Source organism: Gouania willdenowi, unplaced genomic scaffold (genome assembly GCF_900634775.1).
Source record: "Gouania willdenowi unplaced genomic scaffold, fGouWil2.1 scaffold_3_arrow_ctg1, whole genome shotgun sequence".
Taxonomy (NCBI): Eukaryota; Metazoa; Chordata; class Actinopteri; order Blenniiformes; family Gobiesocidae; genus Gouania; species Gouania willdenowi.
Window position 1 is genome coordinate 1747115 of NW_021145162.1, and position 27501 is coordinate 1774615.

General features: G+C 40.6%; 2 protein-coding genes across 2 annotated transcripts; one reads left to right on the top strand and one right to left on the bottom strand.

Moving 5' to 3' along the window:
- Positions 1 to 19116, top strand: LOC114460103 (GON-4-like protein). Its single transcript, XM_028442142.1, has 10 exons — positions 1 to 162; positions 290 to 521; positions 591 to 745; positions 815 to 1012; positions 1100 to 1243; positions 1305 to 1559; positions 1702 to 1800; positions 18140 to 18390; positions 18741 to 18843; positions 18947 to 19116. The coding sequence occupies exons 1-10, from the start codon at positions 28 to 30 to the stop codon at positions 19055 to 19057; spliced, it is 1683 nt and encodes a 560-aa protein (XP_028297943.1). The 5' UTR covers positions 1 to 27; the 3' UTR covers positions 19058 to 19116.
- LOC114460104 (transmembrane protein 79-like) lies at positions 19067 to 26040 on the bottom strand. The gene is made up of 5 exons (XM_028442143.1): positions 25899 to 26040; positions 23016 to 23254; positions 21337 to 21522; positions 20756 to 20987; positions 19067 to 19438 (listed from the first exon to the last, which is right to left on the bottom strand). Exons 2-5 carry the CDS (start codon positions 23236 to 23238, stop codon positions 19267 to 19269), a joined length of 813 nt encoding a protein of 270 aa, XP_028297944.1. The 5' UTR covers positions 23239 to 23254; positions 25899 to 26040; the 3' UTR covers positions 19067 to 19266.
- Between the last annotated feature and the right edge of the window lie 1461 nt (positions 26041 to 27501).

Genomic DNA, 27501 nt, shown 5'->3' on the forward strand with positions numbered 1-27501 from the left:
AGGAGCGGGGAAGATGGAGGCAGAGCAATGGATGAGAGGAGTGGAGAAGGAGACGAAGAGGATGAAGAGGAAGAGGAAGATTTTGATGAGCTGACACAGGATGAAGATGAAGAAGAAGAGCTGTCATCAGAGGAGTCTGTGCTGTCTGTACCTGAGCTACAGGTGAGTCTGTACCTGAGATACAGGTGAGTCTGTACCTGAGATACAGGTGAGTCTGTACCTGAGATACAGGTGTGTCTGTACCGTCTGTACTTGAGCTACAGGTGTGTCTGTACCATCTGTCTCTCAGGACACCATGAAGCAGTTAACATGGCTGGCAGCAGAACGACGTCTTTGTGAAGACGGAGACTCAGAGGACGATCAGTCGTTAATGTCACAGGAGGAGGAAGAGGAGGATGATGATGATGAAGATGAGGATGAAGAACAGAAAGAGTCCTCTGAAGGAGGAAGGGTAAAGGACGAGCTGCTGTCAGGAGAGACGGTGTCTACAGGAGGGCCGAGTGGTGCTGGACGAGGACGAGGTCAGAACCTCCGAGGTCACACTGAGGACGACTCTGTCACCTAATGCGTCTGTGTCTGTCGGTCTGTAGGACGGCGTCGTCCTCTGCGTGGCTTGTCCAGGGCTCGTCAGCGTCCTGTGGAGAACTCGTCCAAACTTCTGCAGCTATTGGATCAGAACCTAGTAGAGAACGATCCTCTCAGGGAGAGCAAAGACGCAGCGTTTGCTCAGAGCTACCTGAGCAGGGTGAGATTTACAGACAGAGGGTCCAGGTATTTGAGGGCGACTCAGATGACACTGTGTGTGTGTTTCCAGGTGCGTGAGGCACTGCAGGACAGTCCAGGACAGATGGAGCAGTTTGTCTCTGTGCTCAGTGAGTTTGGAGACGTGAAGGATGAAGACAGGGTGCTGATTCTGTTCAGGAAGCTGCGCTGCATCCTGTCCACCAGGAGCGACCTGCTCAGAGACTTCTCAGCATTTCTCCATCCAGAGCAGGCTCTGCAGTGTGGACTGGTGAGACCTTCTCCTGTGGAATATCTCCTGATCATCTGTAGTCTTTATTCTTGTTAGTTGGAGAACATTCCGCTGATGTTGTTGCAGTGGGAGGAGCAGCAGGCCTTTGAGCGTAGCCGTAGGTTTCTCAGACAGTTGGAGATCAGTTTTGTGGACAATCCTTCACATTATCAGAAGATCATCAGAGCTCTGCAGACCAAAGCAGACCTGAGTCCACACAGCATCTCAGAGGTATCAGCTCAGCACTTCTGTCTTCACTCATTCAAGCTAACGCTACTTTGTTTGTTTACAGCTCAAAGCTCAGATGGAAATGCTGCTCAAAGGCCACACCCACCTTCAGACTGAGTTCTGGGTGTTTTTCGATGAGCTCCGCCCACTTCCTGCTCGCTTCAGTCAGTTTGAAGAGACCGATTGGCCGGGAGGCTCGGGGGAGGGCGGAACCAGAGGCAGCTTTGAGGAAGTGATCTCACCAGAAGAGGAGGAGCCAGGCCTCAAACATCGGCCAATCACAGGCAGCCGCCAGAGGAAGATGGACGCTAAATTTAAGGTGAGCTGTGATTGGTTCGTTGGTGACAAAGAGTGCAGGGCTGTGATTGGTCCTTTCTAAATTAATGGTGAACAAATCAAACTTTGATCTGTAAAAAGTCTAAACATATAATTTAATACTTTAAGACCCACTGTGTTTGCAGAGCTGTGATTGGTCATCCAAATCCTGGCCCCGCCTCTGTCCTGATGTGAAGCTGCATTCTCATAGGAGGAAAGGGTACCTGGGTTGCCATGATAACCAGGTGGGTTGTAAAACAACTGGTCACCCCTCGGAGGGTACGACCACCACCTCCACCCTCCGGAGCTATTGCACCACATACACATATATATACACAAAGATTGGATGGGGAGCACCACTCCCCTCCATCTTCTTTCTCTTAATTGCACCTCATACATTCACTAAACACACACATTCACACAGGGATAGGGAAGTGGAGAGGCACCATAACAGGGTGGTGGGTAGGTGTACACATTTGGGCCTGTCGGGTGGGGGCTCGGCCCCTCTGTTGATGGTTGGGCTGCCGTGTAAAGTACAAATACGGGGGGCGGGCTGACTTTAACAGTAACTGAGGTTCATCACGCGGGCGGCATTGATAAAGAGTGATCTGGAGCACTCTCGGGGGCTTGGTTGGTGCACCTGGGGGCCGGCAGGGTGACTCGTAGCGTCCCCTTGGTGCCCAAGGTGGCTGGGGATGTGGTTGTCATTCCTGGGCGGGCTGCTCCTGGTGCTGCTTCTATTCCGGGTCCTTCTGGCCTAGAGTCAGGTCCCAGCTGGGTCTGGGCCCGCCGGCTACCCAATCAGTGAGGCTCTGCCCACCTGCTGGGCGTGGGGCTTGGCTCCTCCGCTAGGGTCTTGGGCGGGGGACTCTCTGGGCCCTCCCCTCGGGGGGTTGGGTGGGGGGGGTAATTGGCGGGGGGCTTTGTGGTTCGGGGTTGGGGTCGGTGGTGGGGTGCGCTGGGTTCTTGGGGCTTTCTCGGATGTGTATATGGGGGCGGTGGCTGCCTCTCGGCTTGGGATCTTGTGGACGTCTGGGGGGTTGCTCGGCTGTGGGGTGGTGGCTTGGGGCTCCTTGGCCTCCGCTCTTTCTGCTGGCCTGGCTGCATCTTCGGTTCCGGGGCAGCCAGTTCCTGGGTTTACAGTAGCGGTTCTTGTACATACATTGGTCTACGATGAACTGGCATGCCTTGAACTGTGGGATAAAACTCGTACTGGGTTTAACTTTAGACATGTTGATCCTAAATACCTGTTTTAGATATTACCACTCACTCCTTCCCTCTGTCCACAGCCACCACCATTATACCTAAGCTTCACACTTGTCACTATACTGGCTTGAATACACAACATAATAAGCACAATATACACAACTACAACTTCACATCTCACTCTCACTTTAAAAAATCAACTCTTCCCCACCCTTTACATTTACCACCTCAAGTCTCTCCTCCCTGTTCATTTCTGTTCTGAGGCTGACTGGGAGCCAAACTGGACTAATGACTTCTGACCTCTTTGTTTTGGAGCAGCTGTAGATGTTTGATGAAGACTGTTAAAATAGTCCAGAAGCATGGAGCAACTTCTCCTGATCTTTCTGAGTCACTCTGGAGATGATCTTTAGGTGCTAGAAGCTATTTTTGTGATTTATTGATTTGATCAGATCTGATTCCATCAGAATAGCAAGGTTCTGGACCTGTGTTTTTTAAAGATGGAGACTGAAGGTCCTCTTTTCTTTTCGTTACCAAAGACAATCACCTCCATCAAGTCACTGTATAAGATATTTTTTAAAGCACCTTTTGCTAACTAAATGGGCCAATAATATCACGTGAACACAACCACTCTTCTAATGAATCAGCAGCACAGCAGAATATCAAAGCTATAACGTGTGCTTACCTTTTATTAGTCCTAGAGTAAGCATATAAAGGCTAAACGGGAGCGGTCAAAGAACAGAGCCCTGAAGAACCCCACAGTAAATTGTTCATCTGTCACATTCAAAGTTTACAATGTTTACAAAATAACTTCACTCATCTAAGTAGGACTCAAACCATTGTAGCACTTTTCCATTTAGTCCAACCGACATTTACAATCTGTGACACAAAGTGTTCCGTTCACAGTCAGATGCAGTTATTGATGTCTTTGATCAGAGCCGTTTCTGTGCTGCGATCAGTACCAAAGCCTAACTGACACTGATCAAATATTCTGTTGGTTAAGAATTCACTCCTTGCCCATTTTCTGAAGCCTCAATCTAACTCTACCAGGAAGATGCTCCAAGTGTTCTCAGAGAAAAGAGTTGTTGATGCTGCGTTTGATGCGTCACATCGAGGCGTTAACATTAGAGCTGTAACGATTCGTTTTAGCAACATTTCCATTCTAAACACGATTCGCTGTTGCTGATTCAATTAAATCTTGATATTGATTGATTAAGAATGATTTTATCTGAAACGATTCAGTAACTTTTTATCCTAAATAATAACGTGTTCAGTGTGAGTGAAATAAATCCTTGATACTGGACAGTACAGGTGACCTTTACTAGATTCCTGTTGTTAGTTATAAGTGAAATGTCTATAAGTTAATGATGGATATAAACAAACAAATAAATAACATTTAATGTCAAACATAATCGCATTTTATTTGAATAAAGTCTAACCAACACTTCACTTTAAATTACCGTAACAGGATGTTAACTTTTCAATAATCAATATGTTATCAATATAAATCCATATTAGGTTTACCTGACTCTTCTGATTGTTTTGATACATCAAAATAATCCAATATTAATATCAACAATGATGTGTTGAGCTTAAATGAGCAGAGCTTGATGGTTATCATGAGGCTTGTGCAGAGCTAACGCTAACGAACTAACGCTACATGGTGGTGGACGGTGGACACAGTGAACCACAGCTTTAGAATATCTACGTCTTTAGGTCTACTACTTCCGGCAGCTGAGCTGACAGCAGCAAAAGAGCAGAGCAGAGCGGAGCTCACAGAGGAATTTATTTACTAAACATGAACTTTTTCTTCTGAGAAATGATACGATACCTCAACATCAAACTCTATCATTTACCATCTGACTCTGGCTCTGAGGTAATCATCTACTGCTTTTTTATTTGCTGGCTCAACTGGAAAGCTAAGTAGCAAGCTAGCTAGCTACAAGTAGCAAGCTAACTAGCAGAAGAATGGCTCTTTCCACAACAGAATACAGCAGTCTTCTCCAAAAGATTACTGAACTGGAGACTACAGTGCGAGGAATACAAGTAAACATTGAGGTTAATGGACACTGTGGATATGATAATGATACGACTGTGCCGCTGTTTCAAAACAGCGGAGTGGATAAAGCTAACTCGCTACCAGCCCGTGCTAACAAAGCTATCAGGCCTAGGGAGGATCCTGTTCCCGTTGATAAGCCAACAGGTGCGAGTCCTCCCTGGAATACTCTGGGAGCTAAGCCTAAGAAAAAGTCATATCCACTTCAAAGGCTAACGGGCCGAGCAAAGCGCCCTGATATCAATAATGAGACAGACTGGCCTGCACTGGCTTCGCAGACTGCAGCCTCAACATCAACTCCCTTGTCTGCCCAGGCACAAAAGTGGACATCTGCTAAAGGCAGGAGTATCACCAAGTCACAAACCCAGTTTCATGTAGAACTGGGTAATCGATTCGCCCCACTGCTGAATGACCAAGGATCTGGCTCTAATGAGGTCAACACACAACCTTCTGGAACTGCGAAGACTGAAAGTGCTTCAGGAAAACAAAAGCGACATGGTAGGCCAAAGCAACAACCTCACACACTGATAGTGGGAGACGTTTCTGTTAAAGATGCTCAGAAGATGTTTAGCAGCAACGTGAAAGTGATCTGCTTACCTAATGACACAGTATCAGACCTGGCTGACAAAATCTTGCATATCGTTGCAGATTACCCACATTTGAAAAATGTTGTGATTCATTTTGGGTTAAATGATTTAGCCAAGGAGGAGTCTGAGGTGTTAAAGCAGGATTTCACCCATCTGCTAAAAACTGTGAGCTGTATACAGCCTAAAGTGTTCATCAGTGGCCAGATACCTCCAGTCCACAAAGGAGATCTGAAATTCTCAAGGATTTACTCTTTGAATAAATTTCTGTCTTCGGCTTGTGCTGCCCTTTCACTAAATTTTATAGAAAATTTTCCTATTTTTTGGGAACGTCGTCATCTTTTTAGAGCAGATGGACTGTGTCTAAACAAGGCTGGAGTAAAACTCTTCACATCCAACTTGTTTTACTTCATCAGTCACACTGCTATCAGTTCTGATAAAGACAGAGGACAACATGTACCATCGGAGAACAAAAAAACAAGGAAAGAACATGGAGTCAATGAGCTTCCAGCAAGAAATAAAAATCGCCAAAATGAAGAGGTCAACCCAACCCCCACATCTCAGGACCCACCTGCTTCACCCCAAAATTCACCTACTTCCACCTCATCCAGCTTCTCTCCTACCCCTGCCTTCTTGGATTTAACTGCCCAGATGAACGAGCTGGTTCTGGCTGGCACAAGACTAACACCCCACCCTTTACCCCACCATGGTCAATCTGCACCACCCATCCCTCCTCGACGATACCAGGCTCAGGATCACTCTTCTCCTCAGGCCAGCTGTGTTCAACTTAGAGCGACACAGGCCTGATGTGTGCTGGGTCCAGACTGCAATAGCTCTATTTTTAGGAACAACCAGAAAAAGTCAGGGCCCTATGGAGTTAATGCAGCTTCTTTAACTCCTGTGGTGACAGGTAACACAGGTAAAATTGTGAAATTAAAGAAAAGCAAAAAGCTTTATAGAGATAAAAATTTGACTCCTATAACATGTCATCCAAAAAGTCCACCAGTGTCTCCAGTAAAGTCTTTAAAATTAGCTCTTCTTAATGTTAGATCTCTTGTTAACAAGTCACTACTAATTAATGATTTTATTTTGACACATCACTTGGACTTTTTATTTCTTAATGAAACATGGTTGAATGATGGTATCAGTTATACTATTCTCAATGAAAGTGCACCACAAGACTTTATTTATTTAAATAAGTGTCGTACTTGCAGGAAAGGTGGTGGAGTTGCTGCCATTTTTAAATCAATATTTCAGTGCAAAGAAATAACATTTGGTGATTTTATCTCCTTTGAATATATGTCATTCTTACTGAAGGGTGATTCAAGAGTTCTGTTTTTAGTCGTTTATAGACCCCCAAAATATTCTGGAGAATTCATGGATGAGTCTGCTGAACTGCTGTCAGTTGTATGCACTGAATACAACTTTTTAATAATAACAGGTGACTTAAATATTCATGTAGACAATAACATGGACAATACTGCCAAAGAACTGTATGCTTTAATGGATACTTTTGGTCTTACACAACATGTGACTGGTCCGACACACACTCAAGGTCACACTTTGGATCTGGTTATCTCTAAAGGTGTTGATATCTCTGCTGTTGATGTAAGAGACTTAGCTCTATCTGATCATTTCTGTGTCTTTTTTGACCTAGAGACTGTAACATCTGTTCCCCCTAGTTATGTGTGTTTAAAGAAAAGGTACATAAATGAGAACACAAGTGCACAGTTTATGGAAGCCATAGCAATGACACCAACATTGAGTGCTGAGACAGTTGATGATCTTCTGGATGAGTATAATAGAAACGTCTGTAATGTCATAGATGTGGTGGCTCCAATCAAAACTAAGAGAAAACCAAACACACAGAAAACACCTTGGAGGAGGACTGAGATAATGCAGAATTTGAAATCTGACTGTAGAAGAGCTGAGCGTAAATGGAGATCAACAAAACTCCAAATTCATCTAGAACTGTACAAAATAAGTCTGCGAAAATTCAATGATGGCTTGTTCAAAGCAAGGCAGCAATACTTTTCTGAAATTATTGCCAAAAATGTCAACAACTCTCGCACGTTGTTTTCTGTAATTGAAAAGCTCACAACCCCCCCAGATCAGATAGCCCCTGAATTACTGTCAGCTGGAAAATGCAATGAATTTGCTGTATATTTCAATGAAAAAATACAATCAATAAGGTCAAACATCAGAACAAACCAGCAAAATCACAAAAAGCTTGAACAGCTTCAACCACTGAGGGATGAGTCAACTACAATGTTAGAGTTTATTACAGTGAACCCAAAAACAATAGAGGAGACTGTTCAGCAGCTGAATCCATCAACGTGTTGCCTTGACACAATACCCTCAAGCTTCTTTAAAACTGTTGTAAAGTCAATTGTCACTGATTTGTGTCAGATAATTAACTGCTCATTCCAATCAGGCACCGTACCAAAATCCCTGAAAGTAGCTGCTGTGAAACCGCTGTTAAAAAAGAGAACACTGGATGCCTCTATACTGGCTAACTATAGACCAATCAGCAACCTTCCATTCATGGCCAAGATCATTGAGAAGGTGGTCTTCAACCAACTGAGTCAATTCTTAACATTCAACAAAATATTTGATAAATTTCAGTCAGGTTTTCGTTCTCATCACAGCACTGAAACTGCTCTTATCAAAGTGATCAATGACATAAGGTTGAACACTGATTCAGGAAAAGTATCTGATCTAAGTCTGCATTTGACACTGTAGATCATACAATTTTGTTGCACAGATTGCAAACATGGGTTGGACTAAATGGAAAAGTAATGCAATGGTTTAAGTCATACTTGGAGGAGCGAAGCTATTTTGTAAGCATTGGAAACTTTGAATCTGACAGATTACCAATGTCCTGTGGGGTTCCTCAGGGCTCTGTTCTTGGACCTCTTCTGTTTAGCCTTTATATGCTTCCTTTAGGACACATTTTACAGAACTGTAAGGTTGATTATCAGAGCTATGCAGATGACACACAACTATATCTATCACTGAACCCAGATGACTATGAGGTGTTGTGTGACTGCTTAGAAAAAGTAAACTGCTGGATGAGTGAAAACTTCCTTCAACTAAACCATGACAAGACGGAGGTGATTGTCTTTGGTAACAAGGAAAAGAGGACTGCTGTCAGCAATTATCTTGAGTCTCGATCTTTAAAAGATAAAGATCAAGTCAAAAACCTTGGTGTTCTGATTGACTCAGATCTTACATTCAGCAGTCAGATCAAATCTATCACAAAAACAGCCTTCTACCACCTAAAGAACATCTCCAGAGTGAAAGGTTTAATGGCTCAGAAAGACCAGGAGAAACTGGTCCATGCTTTTATCTCCAGCAGACTGGACTATTGTAATGGTCTTCTGACAGGAATCCCCCAAAAGAGCATCAAACAGCTACAGCTGGTTCAGAACGCTGCAGCTCGGGTCTTAACCAGAACAAAGAGGTCAGAGCACATTAGTCCAGTTTTAAAGTCTTTACACTGGCTCCCAGTCAGCCTCAGAATAGACTGTAAAGTTCTGCTGCTGGTGTATAAATCTGTGAATGGGTTTGGTCCAGAATACATCAGTGACTTGTTAGTCAGGTGTTACGGCAGAATTTACGGTTGACCTCATTTGAGACATGATTCATTGCTCTGGTTGAATGATGGAATCCAGGAGAAGCATTGATGATTTTATATAAAAAAAATGTTTATTCTAAACTAAGAAAAAAGGTACAAAATGGAACAAAGTGAAACAAAATTAGCGTCCGTCCAGGCGGACGTCCGAAGGAAGTGCCGCGCCCCGCTTCAACAGTTTCAAAGCTTAAGCTTTTTATACAGATAAGAAAAGGTCCCAACAGTGAGAGACAAAAGGGAGGGAGTCAGATGCCCATAGTGGCAATGTTGGAGGATGATGAAGATGTTATGAGAAGGTTTGGCTCCAGTCTTTATCTGTCTTGATAAGTGTGTACGTCAGTGTATGTCTGCATGTGAGCAGAGATTCTGGCCTTGGCAGAGACTGTGCTGCACTGAGAATAATACGATCTGTACTGTTTAATCATGATTCAGCTGTTCAAAAGTGTAAAGATTAATGGAGTCGTCATGTATTAAAACATGACAAATTGTACACATGAACATACATTTGAGGATATGATGATGAATATAAAATTTGCCATGACATTCCCCACTTTTGGTCGCCTCAACGACCAAATCAAGAAACAAAATTATTATATTCCACCTTTGCTGTCTGTCAGGGTTAACCATTAGCATCGTTATTGTCATACATTGGATATATTCTTCTTTTGTGAGGCACAGATATATCAAGAAAAATGTGGAAATAAACTTCTTCATCATTATTATTAATGGCATGAATCATCAAAAATCATCCTTTATTGCATCTAGATAAGCAAAAATCATCATTTGCATCAAGGACATCACTCGTCTTCATCGGCTGAGTTCAGTGGTAACTGGGGTAACCAATAGCATCATGAGTGAAGAACCTTGAGTATTTTCCTCAATCGTAGCAGAAGGGTTTATGACTGTATTCCTGCAGCTAGGTGTGAGGTTGTCCTCCCTCAACCTAGCTATGAGCATTTGGTGTGGCTTATAAACAAAGCTAGGCCCTTGTTTTAGAGCGTTTTCTTGTGTGTGTGTCTCAGTGGCCTTGTCGGTTCCCCCTTCATTGTTCGGTCAGCCTCCGTCTCAGCATCAGCTGGTCTCGGCAATCATCTTGGATCCATGTCGCCCGCTGTGCGACCTTCACTGCCGTGTGGGTCGTTCATTTCGGTCGGCGTTGTAGATGATTGGTTGTTGTCTGAGGAAGGGTAGTCTCCACACACCTGGCAACCTCTCTTGGGATCGGAAGGTACCTGAACAGAAGAGGGGGAAAAACACCGAAACAGAACTCTTGCGATTGGCTGGTACCTGAACACAGGCGCGATCCCACTACTGAGGCTTTAGCTGGTACCTGGTACCTGGTAGGCTTTAGCTGGTACCTGGACAGAAAAAAGGGGGGGGGGAAAAACAAAACAGAACAAAACAAAACAAAATAAAATAAAACGAAATGAAATAAAATAAAATAAAATAAAATAAAATAGAATAGAATAAAATAGAATAGAATAGAATAGAATAGAATAGAATAGAATAGAAGTTTAGGGGTGTTAGGTTTAGTTAACTAACTAAATGAATAGTTAGTATGGCCAGGAAGGCAGAGACAGGTCAGAGGTCAGGATCTGAGAGCTTTTCAGATCCTAAAAGGTGCTGCTGCACAATCACACAATGGTTAGGTGTGGGTTAGTGAGCTTTTAGCCATGCTAGCTCTGTAGCCCATTCGCACGCGAGTGGGAAAATATGAGGCTGAAAGAAAAGCAGGAAGTATTAATTCGATTTTCTTTTCCTGGAGTAAGAAGAAGCATAGCTGGAGTTGCAGTGATTATCTGTGGTACATCTACTTACCTGGTGAGAAGCAACAATTTGAGAACCACTGTTTACAAGGACATGCAAGTCGGACGGAGAAGGACATGCAAGTCAGACGGAGAAGTGTGGAGTGTGATTACATGTCTTCTCAAGATGAATACATACAATTGGGAGACATGGAGATGTGAGAAAGCTAACTGAGTTTAACCAAATAAATAAATAATGTTATTTATTTATTTAAATTGTTTGTTTCATTTGTTCTATCTCTTATTTGTGAAGGAGAAATCTTATTCTATCCTTTATTTATTCTGAATAATGTTAACACTCCACACCTGATTACATAGCCTAATTCTTTTATAGAGCTGAATTTGTCAGTTCATTTATTTCATTATTTTCCCTCATAATTATTATTTGAGATGTAATTTACTTAATTTTGAAGGTCAATTGGTGGCAAAAGTGTCTCCTATTCTGTGTCTGAACCAGAGTTTAGCAAGATTATTGGCCCTTTAAGGTTAGACAGAATTAAAGTTAAGTTGAGTCGAACAATCATATTGTCTTTTGCTCTCTGTATTTATCCCATTCGTAGGGGTGACGAGCCCCAGCACGGTTTGGAGAGCTTCCTTAAATGCTTGGAAGTTACTCAACTTTAAACTATCTCTTATTTCAATCAATTATCAAGAATTTCAGGAGGACCCTTTTTTAAATCTCGGGCGACCCAGATTGGGCCACCAACCCAATGTTGAGAACACTTAATTTTTCCCTTAAAAGTGTCTAAACCCAGTGAAGGTGTTTTATGGTCTTGCATGCTAAGTGCTGTTGGAACAAGAAGAAAATGGTTGGAGGGTTTGAGGTATATTTTCCTATGATAAAATATAAATCAAAAATCAGAGGGACGTTGGCCCCTCCCTTCCCTTTTTTACATAAGAATACATTTGGATTCTTAAAACCATATGATAAATATCATTGGAAAATCACTTATCTGATCATTTTGGATGTGTCTCCGTTTTCCTCTCTCTCGTGTCCGCCTGCCTTTGTGCCCTCCAACCTCCTCGACCTCCTCCTCCTCAGCCTTAAAAGGTCAAAGCCAGGGTCAACTGTACGCTCCTTTTGGAAATTTGAAGATCTGTCCCCACTTTTGCAGTTGGATTGGAAGTCGCTGTAGTCTCTGGAATAGATATTATGTTAGAACATCCACAATATGTCATATTGTCACGTGTCTATTTCAATCTATTTCCCCTTTGCTTCCCAGTTACAGTTATGGACAATACTTCCCTTTAATTCTCATCCTTCATCATAACAAGCAGTGACCAGGCATGGCGGCTGGAGGAGACAGGATCGGAGTCGAGAAGGCGGTGGCATTCTGTTAGGAAACACTCAGAAACAGAAAGAGAGGAAACCATTAAGACTTAACTGGATAATTTAAAATATCTCTTTTCTTTAGTTGGATCTGATTCATCTCCTTACAGCGACCTGTATTTTGGAAAAAGCTACATAATAACAACAACTAAGACGAAGACGTAGACAAGTGCACACCACAACGAGTATACGCATATAACAACAAAAAAACATGGACACTGAACATGAACAGTAAGGTCAGTCAAGGTCAAAGCCAGTCATTCCACTGAAAGTGGTATCATATATAAAAAACGTCGTTTGGTGTTTTTAAACACCCAGAAAAAAACCTTTAAAACCTGGTAACTTTTTAGAAGGCCCAAGGCCTAAAACCTTAATTTTTAACAAGCAGCAGTGTTTTCTGAACACCCCACTACATAATTGGTAAAAACAGGGAGAAGATCAAGTGCATCAGAACCCAGGAGGAAAAGAAGGTGAAACAGAGGAACATGTGTAGTCAAACAGCCATTCATTGGTCAATCACTCAATGACACGTCCACGGCACATTCGCACTCACAACACGGTTCTCTCAGGCATACGTAACGTGTCATCATTCAGTCACTCATGCACCGCACACGTTCATGCCTCAATTTTCACGTCCATGCATTCACAAGGTTTTGCTGCATAGTGTCTAAGTGGAATATAGGTCTCATCTAACCCACCAGTGGCGATAGCCAGTCCACCTCGTCTCTCGGGGTCAATGAGCTCTTATTGCCCCCCCATGCTTGGCAACCTTTTAGTGTTAATTAATTGCTTTTCACTGGTATCATCTGATTACTAAGAGGTACGCTCCTTTTATTCCGCCTTGGCGGAGTCTACACTTAGAGTATTGTCCCTTGCAGTACTGACAGTCTACTAGCTGCTGATCAGGCAGAAATCGCACGGCCATGCACAATAACCAAACTCAACCCCGGTCCGCGGGGGAAACTCAACCGCTGTCCATCTCCAGAAATGTAAAAAAGAATCTCTGAATCAGCAGGAAACTCAACCACCACTCTTGAAGAATAAGAGCTTGGGATTAACTCAACCACCATACACTCCAGAAATCTAAGAAAAAACCTCTGAATCGGCAGGAAATTCAACCTCTACTCTTGAAAATAAGAGCTTGGGATTAACTCAACCTCGGTCCGCAACCTGAGGGAAACTCAACTGTCAGAACTTTCTGGGCACCTCTAATATCACTCAACATTGAACGGAGCACGCAACCTCTAATAACCCTCACTCTAAGGGAACGTAGAAATTTGTTCAGAACGGTATTCGGTTACCAAGCATGTATCAAATCAGGTGGACCGCTATCCCCCAAAGAGCGCTTTCCCTAGCAAGGTTTATCCTTTTTCTGCACATTAAACCAGGACTTCTTGTTTGAAAAGTAATTGCCTATGTACTCATAGCAACTAATGGGACATTTTTTCTCAGGAAAAAATTTGGTACCCCCCCCATGCTGTCGAGTGGCTTTGGGCCGGCCAGACAGTCCGACGCGGTAAGGGGGAAGCGCGCAAAATGAAAACAATGAATGTTGAACTAGGCTGTCTGTCGCAAGCAGCTTCAAAAAGGGTAAGGTACAGATTGTTTACGAGGGTATCGGTCAAAAAAATGTCAAAATTTAAACTTGTTGAGGCTGCAGTCCTCAATCTCTGTCTCAATTTTCCTGAAATTGAGTAAAAACAAAAGAGAAAAAGAAGAATCGTTCAGAAATAACAAAGGAGAAAAACGTGTGAGCTCAAAAAAAATCATGGCCAATAAAAATTAAAACTTCAGCTCCAAAAGCTGAGGCAACAGAGGGCTCTGTCTTCAGCGGATGTAACCATATCTTGCATTGTGGGGGGCCTCCCCTCAATCAAGAAAATAAATGAAAGAAAAGCAAACAAAAACAACCTTATCAGTAACACTATTTTCTTCCCCTTTGTTTGTTGTTTTCTCATAAAGGCCAAAGCAGTGTAAATAAATGAGCAACATAATGAATAAAAGCAAAGATAAATGATGGGCACACTTGATCTCATGTGGCAAACAGAAGGGTTCTGTGTGAAGTTCTGGTGGTCCTGTGTTTCTCATAGTTATGAATGTGGGTGTGTGACTGTATGTCTGGTCTGTCTGCGTGTGAGAGAATAAATGAAAACAAAATAATCTAGTGCACAGTCAGAAGATAGAGGGGTTAGTATTGTGCGAAGGAGAAGCTTGTTGGCTATTTGCTAGTTGTCCCCCTCCATGCCAAAGTTCAAGGCTAAAGTGATTTAGCACTACCACCAAAGGCTGTGGTGGACTTCTTGTTGCTTGGTATCCTTGTGGCTTTTGAAACAGTGTCTTTTTTGGTGAAGATTTCCAGCAGACGTGTGACCAGTCTGCAGTTGCTGCCCATCATTCAGGCAGTAGTCGTGGCGTTTAACTCGCAACTCATTGGTGGGGGGAGTGTCTACTCCGACGCCCACAGGTTCTCAGTCTTTGATGATGGGGCATTGGCATGCGGCCCATTCATAGACGATGAAGAGTTGACTTGGGACTGAGCGAGTTATTTCAGCATTGCTTTGCTGAATGGGAGTTGAGTCCTTGAGTCCTGAAAGGTCACACACCTTTGATTGTCCATTTCCTTCTGATGCTTGGTCCTTTGAATGATGTTGACATTCCATTAGCGTAAGAGTTGAAGGTGATTTCATTCTTTCATTGAAGATGTCGTTTCTTCAGGGGACAACCACAAAGCCAACAGAAACTAACAATTTAAATAATAAAAAATGATAATGATGGTAACAGTAATATTAAAATAAAATAAAATGAAATACTGTATTCATCTGTGTGTGTGTTTGAGTGTGTGTTGCCCATCAAACATGAAATCAAAATAAAATTTAAAATAAAAATAAAAATAGTGTCTGTGTGTAATGGCACTATTCTATCGGCAGGGGGCAAGGTGAGAAATCACAATGTTGTGCCACAAGTGTGTAGTGCACTAAACTGGCCAGTGAGGGGCGCCACCTCTCTCTCTTGGGATGGGTGTGGCTGTGCGTGTGCGTGCGCCCGTGCGCGTGCCTGTGCGTGCGCGTGTTTGTGTGTGTGCTCTCTCTCTCTCCCTTTCTCTCTCTCTGTATGTGTGTGTGTGTGTGTGTGTGTGTGTGTGTGTGTGTGTGTGTGTGTGTGTGTGTGTGTGTGTGTGTGTGTGTGTGTGTGTGTGTGTGTGTGTGTGTGTGTGTGTGTGTGTGAGAGACTCTCTCTTTGAGAGAAAAACAAAACAAAAAAAAAAAATCAAGGCGCACAGAAGCCGAAAGCTGACACTTGTCCAAATGAAAGCATTAAAGCCAAACAACCATACAAAGATAAAAAAAAAGAAGTAAAACTCACTGAAGCATGATCTGAGTTCACATCATACCAAGATTGTATATGCGTATGCATATATTATTTGTTTAGGTTAGGTTCGGGGTTTTAATCTTTCGGTACAGAGGTGAACTCAGATCATGGCACCGCTGGGATGTTTTGGAAACCTTGTTGCCCGTCTATCTATGGTCAGGACCTCACAGGCTGTGGGTGTCCGAACAAAACCAAAGTAAATAATGACCAGCCGTATTTTATGCCTAAACAAAATATCCGAGCCCGAAGAAAACCAGAGAGAACCTACAGCATTAAAAAGCACAGAACCTCAACCATTTGAGCCCTTCTCATGGCTATTCACTGCGTCAAAACACAGAACAGCTGAGGATCAAAATCAAAGCTCAAAGCTGAAAATCAATACAATGCTTGACTGGTTCCAAAAAAAAAAATCAACACAGAGCGAATATATATATATGTAAATGAAAATTTATACATATATGTTTATAAAGGCAGCTTTACCTTAGTCCGAATTGGTGTTTGAGGTTCAACCGATGGTTCGTGCTCCAGTCTCTGTCCGAGGGCGGACCACCGCGGGCCAGCCCCGGGGCTTCAAATGTGTCGACCCAGTGCTGGTCCACGATCGACGCCCCACAGAGCAGAAGATGGATCCTGTTCGTGACGCCAATTGTTACGGCAGAATTTACGGTTGACCTCATTTGAGACATGATTCATTGCTCTGGTTGAATGATGGAATCCAGGAGAAGCATTGATGATTTTATATAAAAAAAATGTTTATTCTAAACTAAGAAAAAAGGTACAAAATGGAACAAAGTGAAACAAAATTAGCGTCCGTCCAGGCGGACGTCCGAAGGAAGTGCCGCGCCCCGCTTCAACAGTTTCAAAGCTTAAGCTTTTTATACAGATAAGAAAAGGTCCCAACAGTGAGAGACAAAAGGGAGGGAGTCAGATGCCCATAGTGGCAATGTTGGAGGATGATGAAGATGTTATGAGAAGGTTTGGCTCCAGTCTTTATCTGTCTTGATAAGTGTGTACGTCAGTGTATGTCTGCATGTGAGCAGAGATTCTGGCCTTGGCAGAGACTGTGCTGCACTGAGAATAATACGATCTGTACTGTTTAATCATGATTCAGCTGTTCAAAAGTGTAAAGATTAATGGAGTCGTCATGTATTAAAACATGACAAATTGTACACATGAACATACATTTGAGGATATGATGATGAATATAAAATTTGCCATGACACAGGTATGAACCCAGCAGGTCTCTCAGATCTATGGACACAGATCAGATAGTGGAGCCCAGAGTTCACAGTAAACATGGTGATGCTGCTTTTAGTTGTTATGCTGCAAAGAAGTGGAACAAACTGCCAGCGGAGCTGAAGTCAGTATCTAATGTGAACATTTTTAAATCAAAGTTAAAGGCACTTTTTTTCTCTACTGCATATGATTGAGAGAGAGATTTTTTGTCATGTTGTTGATGTAATGATGATTTTACTGATGATTTTAATTGATTTTACTGATGATTTTAAATGTTCTTATTGATTTAAATGTTCTTATTGATTTTAAACAATTGAATGTTTTATCATGTAAAGCACATTGAGTTGCCTTGAGTATGAAATGCGCTATATAAATAAATTTGCCTTGCCTTGCCTTGTCTGTGATAAAGGCCCAAAGGTGGTTCCATCCATTTCTCCTCCATCACATGTTTAGTTGTCTGCTGGGGGCGTGGTTATGATGTCACACACACTAATGTTTTTATTATTTAAAGAGCTTTAAAACACATCCATATTAAGTCTGCTGTGATTAAATCACATTAGTTATTTCATTGTATTGAAATTATAAAACAACTGATTACCTTGTCACGGCAAATTTGCAGTTGACCTCATTTGGAGACATGATTTATTGCTCTGGTTGAATGATGGAGTCCAGTCGAAGTGTGATGATTTTATAAAAAAAGATTTATTATAAACTAAATGAAAAAGAGTACAAAAGAAGAAGTGTCCCATCCTGTTGGGAGTAAAGGTGGCCAGGTACAAAGCAGGATGGTTCAAAAGGTCTTGTGTCCGGCTCAGGATATCCATGACTGACCAACAGTTTCACAGTTTTAGCTTTATACAGATATGAGAAAAAGTCCCAACCTTGAAAAAAGAAAAGGAGGGAGTCAGATGCTCCCAACAGTGGAGACGTTGGAGGATGTTGAAGATGTGTATATTATGAGGAAGGTTGGGCGCCACTGGTATCTGTCCTTGATAGTGTGTGCGTGTATATCTGCATGTGAGTTTGAGTTTGGCCTTCAGTAGAGTCTGTGTGGATACAATACGCTCTGTACTGTTTAATCTAACATGACTCAGCTGTTCAAAAGTGCAAAGAGTAATGCAGTCATCATGTATTAAAACATGACAAATTGTACACATGAACACACATTTGATGATATGATGAATAATATAATAATTGCCATAACAACCTTTTAAAACCATTTTAGATTGATTGTCATCAGGAAGGACATCTAGTCGAGCACAGATAGATGTAGTTGGAGAAACTTTTAAAATAAGATGCTATCATTTTACCTTGTTGTGATAATGTAACACCTGACGTGTAATAACAGTACAATGCGCCTCCTGCAGGTTCCAGGGGGCGGAGACACACACAGGCTGCGCTCTCTGTACGAGCACACAGGCCCCGCCAACCAGGAAGTTGAGCTGATTTCAGAGTGGGCAGAGTGTGAGCTGAGTGGACAGATGAGGTCAGGTGATGAAGGTTATGAAGAGGAGGAGAATTCAACCCTGAAGAGGAGAAGGGAAGAGTCGGAGCTTCCTGTTCCCGCCCACAATGTTTCTCTGACGGCGAGTGGTGAGAAGAAGATCCTCTGGAACAGGTGATCAATTAACCCTGATGACCAATCAATTAACCACTTCCTGTGCCCTCCCACTCATGTATCAATTTTTCTCATTAAGATCAGCCGCCTATTGTTGTTTATAGATATGGTGTTTGTTGTTGTTTACCTCTGTGATGTTTAGCTCTTTAATGTTTGCTGTTGTTTACTTCTGTGATGTTTGTTGTTTACCTCAGTAATGTTTGTTGTTTACCTCTGTGATGTTGTTTAGCTCTGTAATGTTTGTTGTTCACCTCTTTAATGTTTGCTGTTGTTTACTTCTGTGATGTTTGTTGTTTACCTCTGTGATGTTGTTGTTGTTGTTTACCTGTGATGTTTGTTTACCTCTACAGGGAAGCTGATAGGGTGATTCTCACTATGTGTCAGCAGGAAGGAGCCAATCACAGCACGTTTCAAGCTGTGTCAGAGCGTCTTGGAAACAAGACTCCCAGTGAGGTCTGATCAGAGTCATTGTTTAAGTTCATCATTGATCAGGATCATTAGCAGTGATTATCCTTCCAATGCTTCCTTATCAATAATCAATATTATTCATATACAGGTTTCTGGACGCTTCGAGGATCTGATGAAGTTGTTCCGGACGGCTCACACAGAGACTCCGCCCACTGACCCGGACCAATCAGAAGAGGTGTTGCTCAGCGGCCAATCATAAGTGTGGATGTTAAGAGTTTTATTCAAATGTGTTTTATTAAAATCATTGTTTCCAAAAAAGCTTTTTTAAATCTTTTAAACAACTATCTCTAACTTAACCATCAACAGAAACTCCTTTTATGGAGAGTGGGCAGGGCTATAGCTGGATATAGAGAGTGGGTGGGGCTAAAGCTGGACATATGGAGAATAGGCGGGGCTAAAGCTGGACACTCATCCCCAGAACCTCTGACGACCGCTCTGCGCGCTGAGCATCGGCTCCATCTCCGCAGTGAAGATGAAATACAGGTTAGCGACCAACATGGCAACGCTGGGCAGGAAAGACAGGCCGAACCCGAAGGCACGAACGCTGCTGTTCAACGCTGAGCTGACCCAGTACACCAACCTGGAACACATCATCATCATCATCAATGACATCATCAGTACACCAGCCTGGAACACATCATCATCATCATCAATGACATCATCAGTACACCAGCCTGGAACACATCATCACACACTTGATGTTGCCGGCGGCCATCTTGATATACCGACTACCTGCTAACTCATGTTGGGAACAGTATGAATGATAATGGATGATTTAATAATGAATAATCTTATCTTATCTCTCTATAAAAGCAAGAAAGTTGTTTGTGTGTGTGTGTGTAGCGAATATCTCCCCGGCGCGGTGTGTGTTCGACCTGAAACAGCTTCCAAAAACCCCACGTGTGTGCGTGCGTTATTTTGGAGTAATTTGGTGTTGCAAAACATTCATTTTAATTTTACGATTATGGCTAACTCTCAGTATTGAGCGCGCTCCTTCCAGTTGTGGGTCACCAGTTCATGATGTCACTGTGTCGCAGTTTGTTTAAAAAAGTTTAAAAGGTCAATATTGAAAACGTTTTTATAATGCTAAAAGTTATTTAAGTTAATATTTCATGGTTATTTATAATTATTCTCGTAATCCCAAACCACCTTTAAATCGCGGGTCACGGACTTCACTATCTCCTCCGTCTCATGACTATTTTCACACGTTCAACACTCCATCTGGAACACTGGATTGCATGTGGTGCCACGCATTGGAAGCTTTTTCCCTCAAGTCTTGCACATTTCCACAACCTGTGACGGAACGTACGTGTGTGTGTGAACCCACACGAAAACCAAAAGGACAGGTAGTGAGTCACACACACACACACACACATATCTCAAAACACGCTCCCACACATAAGGTATTTATAATAATAATATACTAAATGAGTAAAATAAAACCAAAAACTAAATATTTATACAAAAAGTACACAAAACAACAGAAATGCACAAAAATATACAAAAAGCTAAAAAAAGAATGACTCCAAAAACATACATTACAGAAAAAAAAAAAAAAACAAACATTTATCATGATCATGTCTCATAGAATTAAACCAGATAAATCACACACACTATTTTATTTTACACCACAATTAAACACTTTTATAACACTACAGAGTATGTACACCTCTTTGTACCAAACACACACTCATTTGGACATAATTAACTCTACTTAAGCTCCTCCCACTATATGAATACATACTTCAGACGAGCACTGTACTAGTTGTTATTAATGAGTGATTTATTAATAAAAATAATATTTATTAATGAATATTATTATGAACGAGTGATTTATTATTAATAATAATATGATTGATGGCTGTGACTCATTAATTAATCATTAATGATGTCTGACCTTCCGAGGGCGAACACCACCATCAGCAGAGGAATTATCTTCAGCTGCTCCTGACTGACAAACATCGCCATGACAACCAGCTGCAGGGAGTACAGCACGTACAAGGAGGCGGAGTCTGTGATGAAGCGTCTGTGAACAGCTACTTCCTTTAGCTCCGCCTCTTTCAGTTCGTCCTCAACCAATGGACGAACGGCACCGAACCTGAGACGACTGATGCCCAGAACCAGCCACCCTGGTAGGGACAGACAGGTGAAATACAGACAGACTGACAGACAGGTGAGCTACAGACAGACAGGTGAGCTACAGACAGGTGAGCTACAGACAGGTGAGCTACAGACAGACAGACAGCTGAGCTACAGACAGACAGACAGACAGACAGACAGGTGAGCTACAGACAGACAGGTGAGCTACAGACAGACTGACAAGTGAGTTACAGACCAACAGGTGAGTTACAGACCGACAGGTGAGTTACAGACCGACAGGTGAGCTACAGACCGACAGGTGAGCTACAGACTGACAGGTGAGTTACAGACCGACAGGTGAGTTACAGACAGACAGGTGAATTACAGACAGCTACTGACCCAGAATAACAGGTGTCGCTGCTAACGCTGAGCAGCGCAGTGTGTAGACCAGCCTGAAGGGGGCCCCGTGGAGCAGAGGAGCATCAAAGGGCAGGAAGACGAATCCTCCCCAAACCAGGAGAGGGAAGAGCAGAGCCGCCATCAGCAGGAACACACACACCTTCAGAGCATCTCTGTGGTTCCCACCTGAGGTGTTTCATAACGTAGGTTATGTTCAAACTCTGAGTATCTCATTCCTAAACGTGAGGTATGTTCTTCTCTGAGTATGTTACCATGGCAACATTGTCCATAAACTAAACCTGGTCACTGACCCACCTGAACACTTTAATAAACCTTAATACTTTTCTCTGAAACACATTAGTAACATCACACACCACAGACGTGTTCACATCATTAATAATGTTGTGTTGATATATTTTTTTTTTGTGATAACGGTAGTTTTCTTTATAACATTGTAGATGTAGATCATTAAGTGAAACACACTGAGAGGTTGATCTACATTAAAACATCTACTGACGTCTGTAGTAAAGTTCACTGAATACAAACCTGTAGATAATATAAAGGAGGAGATGATCATTTAAATTAATACACTTTTAAGGCTCGATTGTTGTTTTATATTGTTATACAGTTAAATCTGTAGATCATACATCTGTAAAGGTATGATGGCTCAGTGAATTGTGACGCTGGTCTTAGAAGCGATAGGTCATGGGTTCGTGTCCCGCTTTAATGTTTTTTTAGGACGTTGAGATGACTCTGGTGACAATATTACATTAAGAATCAATATAAATGATTAGATATGAAGCAGCATTTACTGTGTTTATATCCAGTGTAACAGGAGGACTCTCTATGCAGACATCTTATGTTAATGACACGTCTCCTCAGACACATTTTATTCATATTATTCACCACTCGTCACGTCACTGAAGCAATAAAGTGATGAAGTGACCAAAAAGTGTGACTAATTACAGGTGATTTAATCACTATAATCACTGAAGACTGAACACACCTTTAGAACAGGATCATATTCATCAAACACCGACTTATTTCACCCATTACGGTGAATAAATCACTCTATTCTGGGTGGTTGTCATGGCAGCTCGAGTAAATCTCTGATCCATTGATGATGGCTTTTTATCAAACGCGTGCACGGCAGTAACCCAAGGTTTACATACTCAGGGTTTATTAACCCACTTCATACCAGCTGTAATGGAATCAGATACACAGAGTTTCCCATCGCTGGGTATGTTGACCCAGAGTTTATGGATAGACTCAGAGTTTGTTAACCCGTCTTTATGGAATACACCTCAGGACACAAGTAACCATAGCAACTGTGGAGACACGTCAACATGACCAACAAAGAACTTGCGTCCAGTGTCCAGTGGGTGTGTTTATGATGGAGGCGTGTCTAGATCCTGTCCTCTGAAGCTTTATTTCCTCTTCTCTCTCTCTAACTTCCTGGATGTATCTGGTGTGTGCTGTACTATGACGCTGGCTAAATCACCATGGTAACTTAGGCTGAACACCTAACCGGGTCTGGACCAGGTTATGAAGTGGATCATCTGTGAGTGTGTAGTAAAGCCCCGCCTCCTGACCAATCAGATCTGTTGTAAAATGAGCTCTCCAATGTAGAAGAAGCCTAGTGAGGTCCTAGGTGATGTGATGAAGGCGTGTTTGTTTACATGTGTTAGTAGGCGTGGCCTCATTCCAGTGTTGCTGGTCATCCTGAAGGTCCCTGCAGTTCAGACCTTTGTCGTACTCCATTTCCCAGAGTTCTCTGCTCTCTGTGGGTGATGTCATTGCTGGCCTGAAGACCTGAGCAGCTTTGTCTGGTAGAACGTTCTCCTCTGGTTCTTTGTGATTCTCAAACTGAGGTTTGTGTCTCCCTTCGTCAGCTCGCTTCATCGTGATCACATTGATCCTATTGATTAACAGTAAATCACATTGATTCTATTGATTAACAGTAGATCACATTGATTCTATTGATTAACAGTAAATCACATTGATCCTATTGATTAACAGTAAATCACATTGATTCTATTGATTAACAATGATCACATTGATCCTATTGATTAACAGTAGATCACATTGATCCTATTGATTAACAGTAGATCACATTGATTAACAATGATCACATTGATCCTATTGATTAACAGTAAATCACATTGATTCTATTGATTAACAATGATCACATTGATCCTATTGATTAACAGTAGATCACATTGATCCTATTGATTAACAGTAGATCACATTGATTAACAATGATCACATTGATCCTATTGATTAACAGTAGATCACATTGATTAACAATGATCACATTGATCCTATTGATTAACAGTAGATCCTATTGATTAACAGTAAATCACATTGATTCTATTGATTAACAATGATCACATTGATCCTATTGATTAACAGTAGATCGCATTGATCCTATTGATTAACAATGATCACATTGATCCTATTGATTAACAATGATCACATTGATCCTATTGATTAACAGTAGATCACAATGATCCTATTGATTAACAGTAGATCACATTGATTCTATTGATTAACAATGATCACATTGATCCTATTGATTAACAGTAGATCACATTGATTCTATTGATTAACAATGATCACATTGATCCTATTGATTAACAGTAGATCACATTGATCCTATTGATTAACAGTAGATCACATTGATCCTATTGATTAACAGTAGATCACATTGATCCTATTGATTGACAGTAGATCACATTGATCCTATTGATTAACAGTAAATCACATTGATTCTATTGATTAACAATGATCACATTGATCCTATTGATTAACAGTAGATCACATTGATTCTATTGATTAACAATGATCACATTGATCCTATTGATTAACAGTAGATCACATTGATCCTATTGATCCTATTGATTAACAGTAGATCACATTGATTCTATTGATTCTATTGATTAACAATGATCACATTGATCCTATTGATTAACAGTAGATCACATTGATTCCATTGATCCTATTGATTAACAATGATCACATTGATCCTATTGATTAACAATGATCACATTGATCCTATTGATTAACAGTAGATCGCATTGATCCTATTGATTAACAGTAGATCGCATTGATCCTATTGATTAACAGCAGATCACATTGATTCTATTGATTCTATTGATTAACAATGATCACATTGATCCTGTTGATTAACAATGATCACATTGATCCTATTGATTGACAGTAGATCACATTGATTCTATTGATTCTATTGATTAACAGTAGATCACATTGATCCTATTGATTAACAGTAGATCACATTGATTCTATTGATTAACAGTAGATCACATTGATCCTATTGATTAACAGTAGATCCTATTGATTAACAGTAGATCACATTGATCCTATTGATTAACAGTAGATCACATTGATCCTATTGATTCTATTGATTAACAGTAGATCGGATTGATCCTATTGATTAACAGTAGATCGCATTGATCCTATTGATTAACAATAATCACATTGATCCTATTGATTAACAATGATCACATTGATCCTATTGATTAACAGTAGATCACATTGATTCTATTGATTCTATTGATTAACAGTAGATCACATTGATCCTATTGATTAACAGTAGATCCTATTGATTAACAGTAGATCACATTGATTCTATTGATTAACAATGATCAAATTGATCCTATTGATTAACAGTAGATCACATTGATCCTATTGATTAACAGTAGATCCTATTGATTAACAGTAGATCACATTGATTCTATTGATTAACAATGATCAAATTGATCCTATTGATTAACAGTAGATCACATTGATCCTATTGATTAACAGTAAATCACATTGATTCTATTGATTCTATTGATTAACAATGATCACATTGATCCCATTGATTAACAGTAGATCGCATTGATCCTATTGATTAACAGTGATCACATTGATCCTATTGATTAACAATGATCACATTGATCCTATTGATTAACAATGATCACATTGATCCTATTGATTAACAATGATCACATTGATCCTATTGATTAACAATGATCACATTGATCCTATTGATTAACAGTAGATCACATTGATCCTATTGATTAACAATGATCACATTGATCCTATTGATTAACAATGATCACATTGATCCTATTGATTAACAGTAGATCACATTGATCCTATTGATTAACAGTAGATCACATTGATCCTATTGATTAAAAGTGTGATTTTCTTCCTTTTGTTCATCCCTGAGGAGAAACTTTGATGTGTTTCTCACACTGTGCACATCTCTCTAGTATTTTATAGTATTTCTACTTATAAGTCAGTATATTTAAAAACAATGTTTGACCTCGTAGAATATTTAGTGTAAAAGTGAAGTGACTCAGAGAAATGTGCTGTGATTGGCTAACCAATGATTAGCAACATGCTACCTAGTATACACGCTGATCCTTTAAACCTGGATCATGTGATTTAATCTGATCCTTTAAACCTGGATCATGTGATTTAATCTGATCCTTTAAACTTGGATCATGTGATCTAATCTGATCCTAATATTTATCTTAAGCAGAAACGTGACTCACTCAGACTGTGACAGTCTTCCTTCACGTCCTCAGTGTGGCTCTCAGTGCTTCTCCTCTGTTGTTGTTCAGCTGGAACCAGGAAGTGAGCTCAGGTGAGAAAGGGGCGGGGCCATTGTGACGTTTCTCCACACAGGTGAACAAAGGGAATCATTGACAAAAAGCTTTAATGTTTAAGTTTAAACTGGGTCACATGGAAACAAACTGAGATTTAGAACCATCATAAGTGGAGAACATGCAAATCACTCACAGAGTGGACAATGAACACTTTAGCTCATGGTGTTTCATTATCTATCATTGGGAACAGATCATATTATTACATATTACTACATATCAACTAATACAGTGCCCGGCGGAAGTATGTATTCATATAGCGGGAGGAGCTTAAGTAGAGTTGTCATTTGCGGCCAAATGAGTATGTGTTTGAAGGTTGGATGTACAAAGAGGTGTACATACTCTGTAGTGTTATAAAGGGGTTTATTTGTGGGTGTAAAATAAAATATGGTGGGGGGCCATGTGTAAAAATTTAGTATAAAGTCTCAAAAGTTGAAAATTTTTTTATTCTGCTCCCGCCAGAGACGTCGTCTCAACTTCAGGCCATTGCGTCATTTCAACGTTGGTCTTCTCAGCAGACGTATTCCAGACATCCCAAAAAAGATGAAATTAGAAAAGTGGCCCATGGTGGGTTCAATCCATAAACCTTGTGCTTTCAAGCGCACTTCCTTATTTATGTAACTACCGTAACCACATGAAAAACAGATCACAGCATGTCGGATGAAGCCAGCCGTTTACCAAATTAACATAATACAGCATTAAAATACATTTTAATAACTATGTTGCACTGTTGTTTTGGGAGTTTAATGTGAAGGGCAGCTCGTACACCTGCCATGACCGCGCGCTCGATCTCCGCTGCCGGGAGAGAACCAGCCATTGATGTCACCCAGGCAGGTATCGGTGAAGAGGTGGGAACGGCTGTGTGTGTCTCTGCTTGTGTATTGGTTGAGGTTACAAGGGGCGGGGTCAATTAGCATATGCGTGAAAAAATTTAGGTTCAACATTTAGATATAAGATTAAGCATTTAGATATGATATATAACATTTAAATTTAGATTTAAACATTTAGATTTAACATATAATTTTACTTTTTGATTTAAACATTTAGATTTAGATTTAATATTTAAATTTAGATTTAACATTTAAATTTAGATTTAACATTTAAATTTAGATTTAACATTTAGATTTAGATTAAACATTTAACATTTAGATATAAGATTAAGCATTTAGATATGATATATAACATTTAAATTTAGATTTAAACATTTAGATTTAACATATAATTTTACTTTTTGATTTAAACATTTAGATTTAATATTTAAATTTAGATTTAACATTTAAATTTAGATTTAACATTTAGATTTAGATTAAACATTTAACATTTAGATATAAGATTAAGCATTTAGATATGATATATAACATTTAAATTTAGATTTAAACATTTAGATTTAACATATAATTTTACTTTTTGATTTAAACATTTAGATTTAGATTTAATATTTAAATTTAGATTTAACATTTAGCATTTAGATATGATATATAACATTTAGATT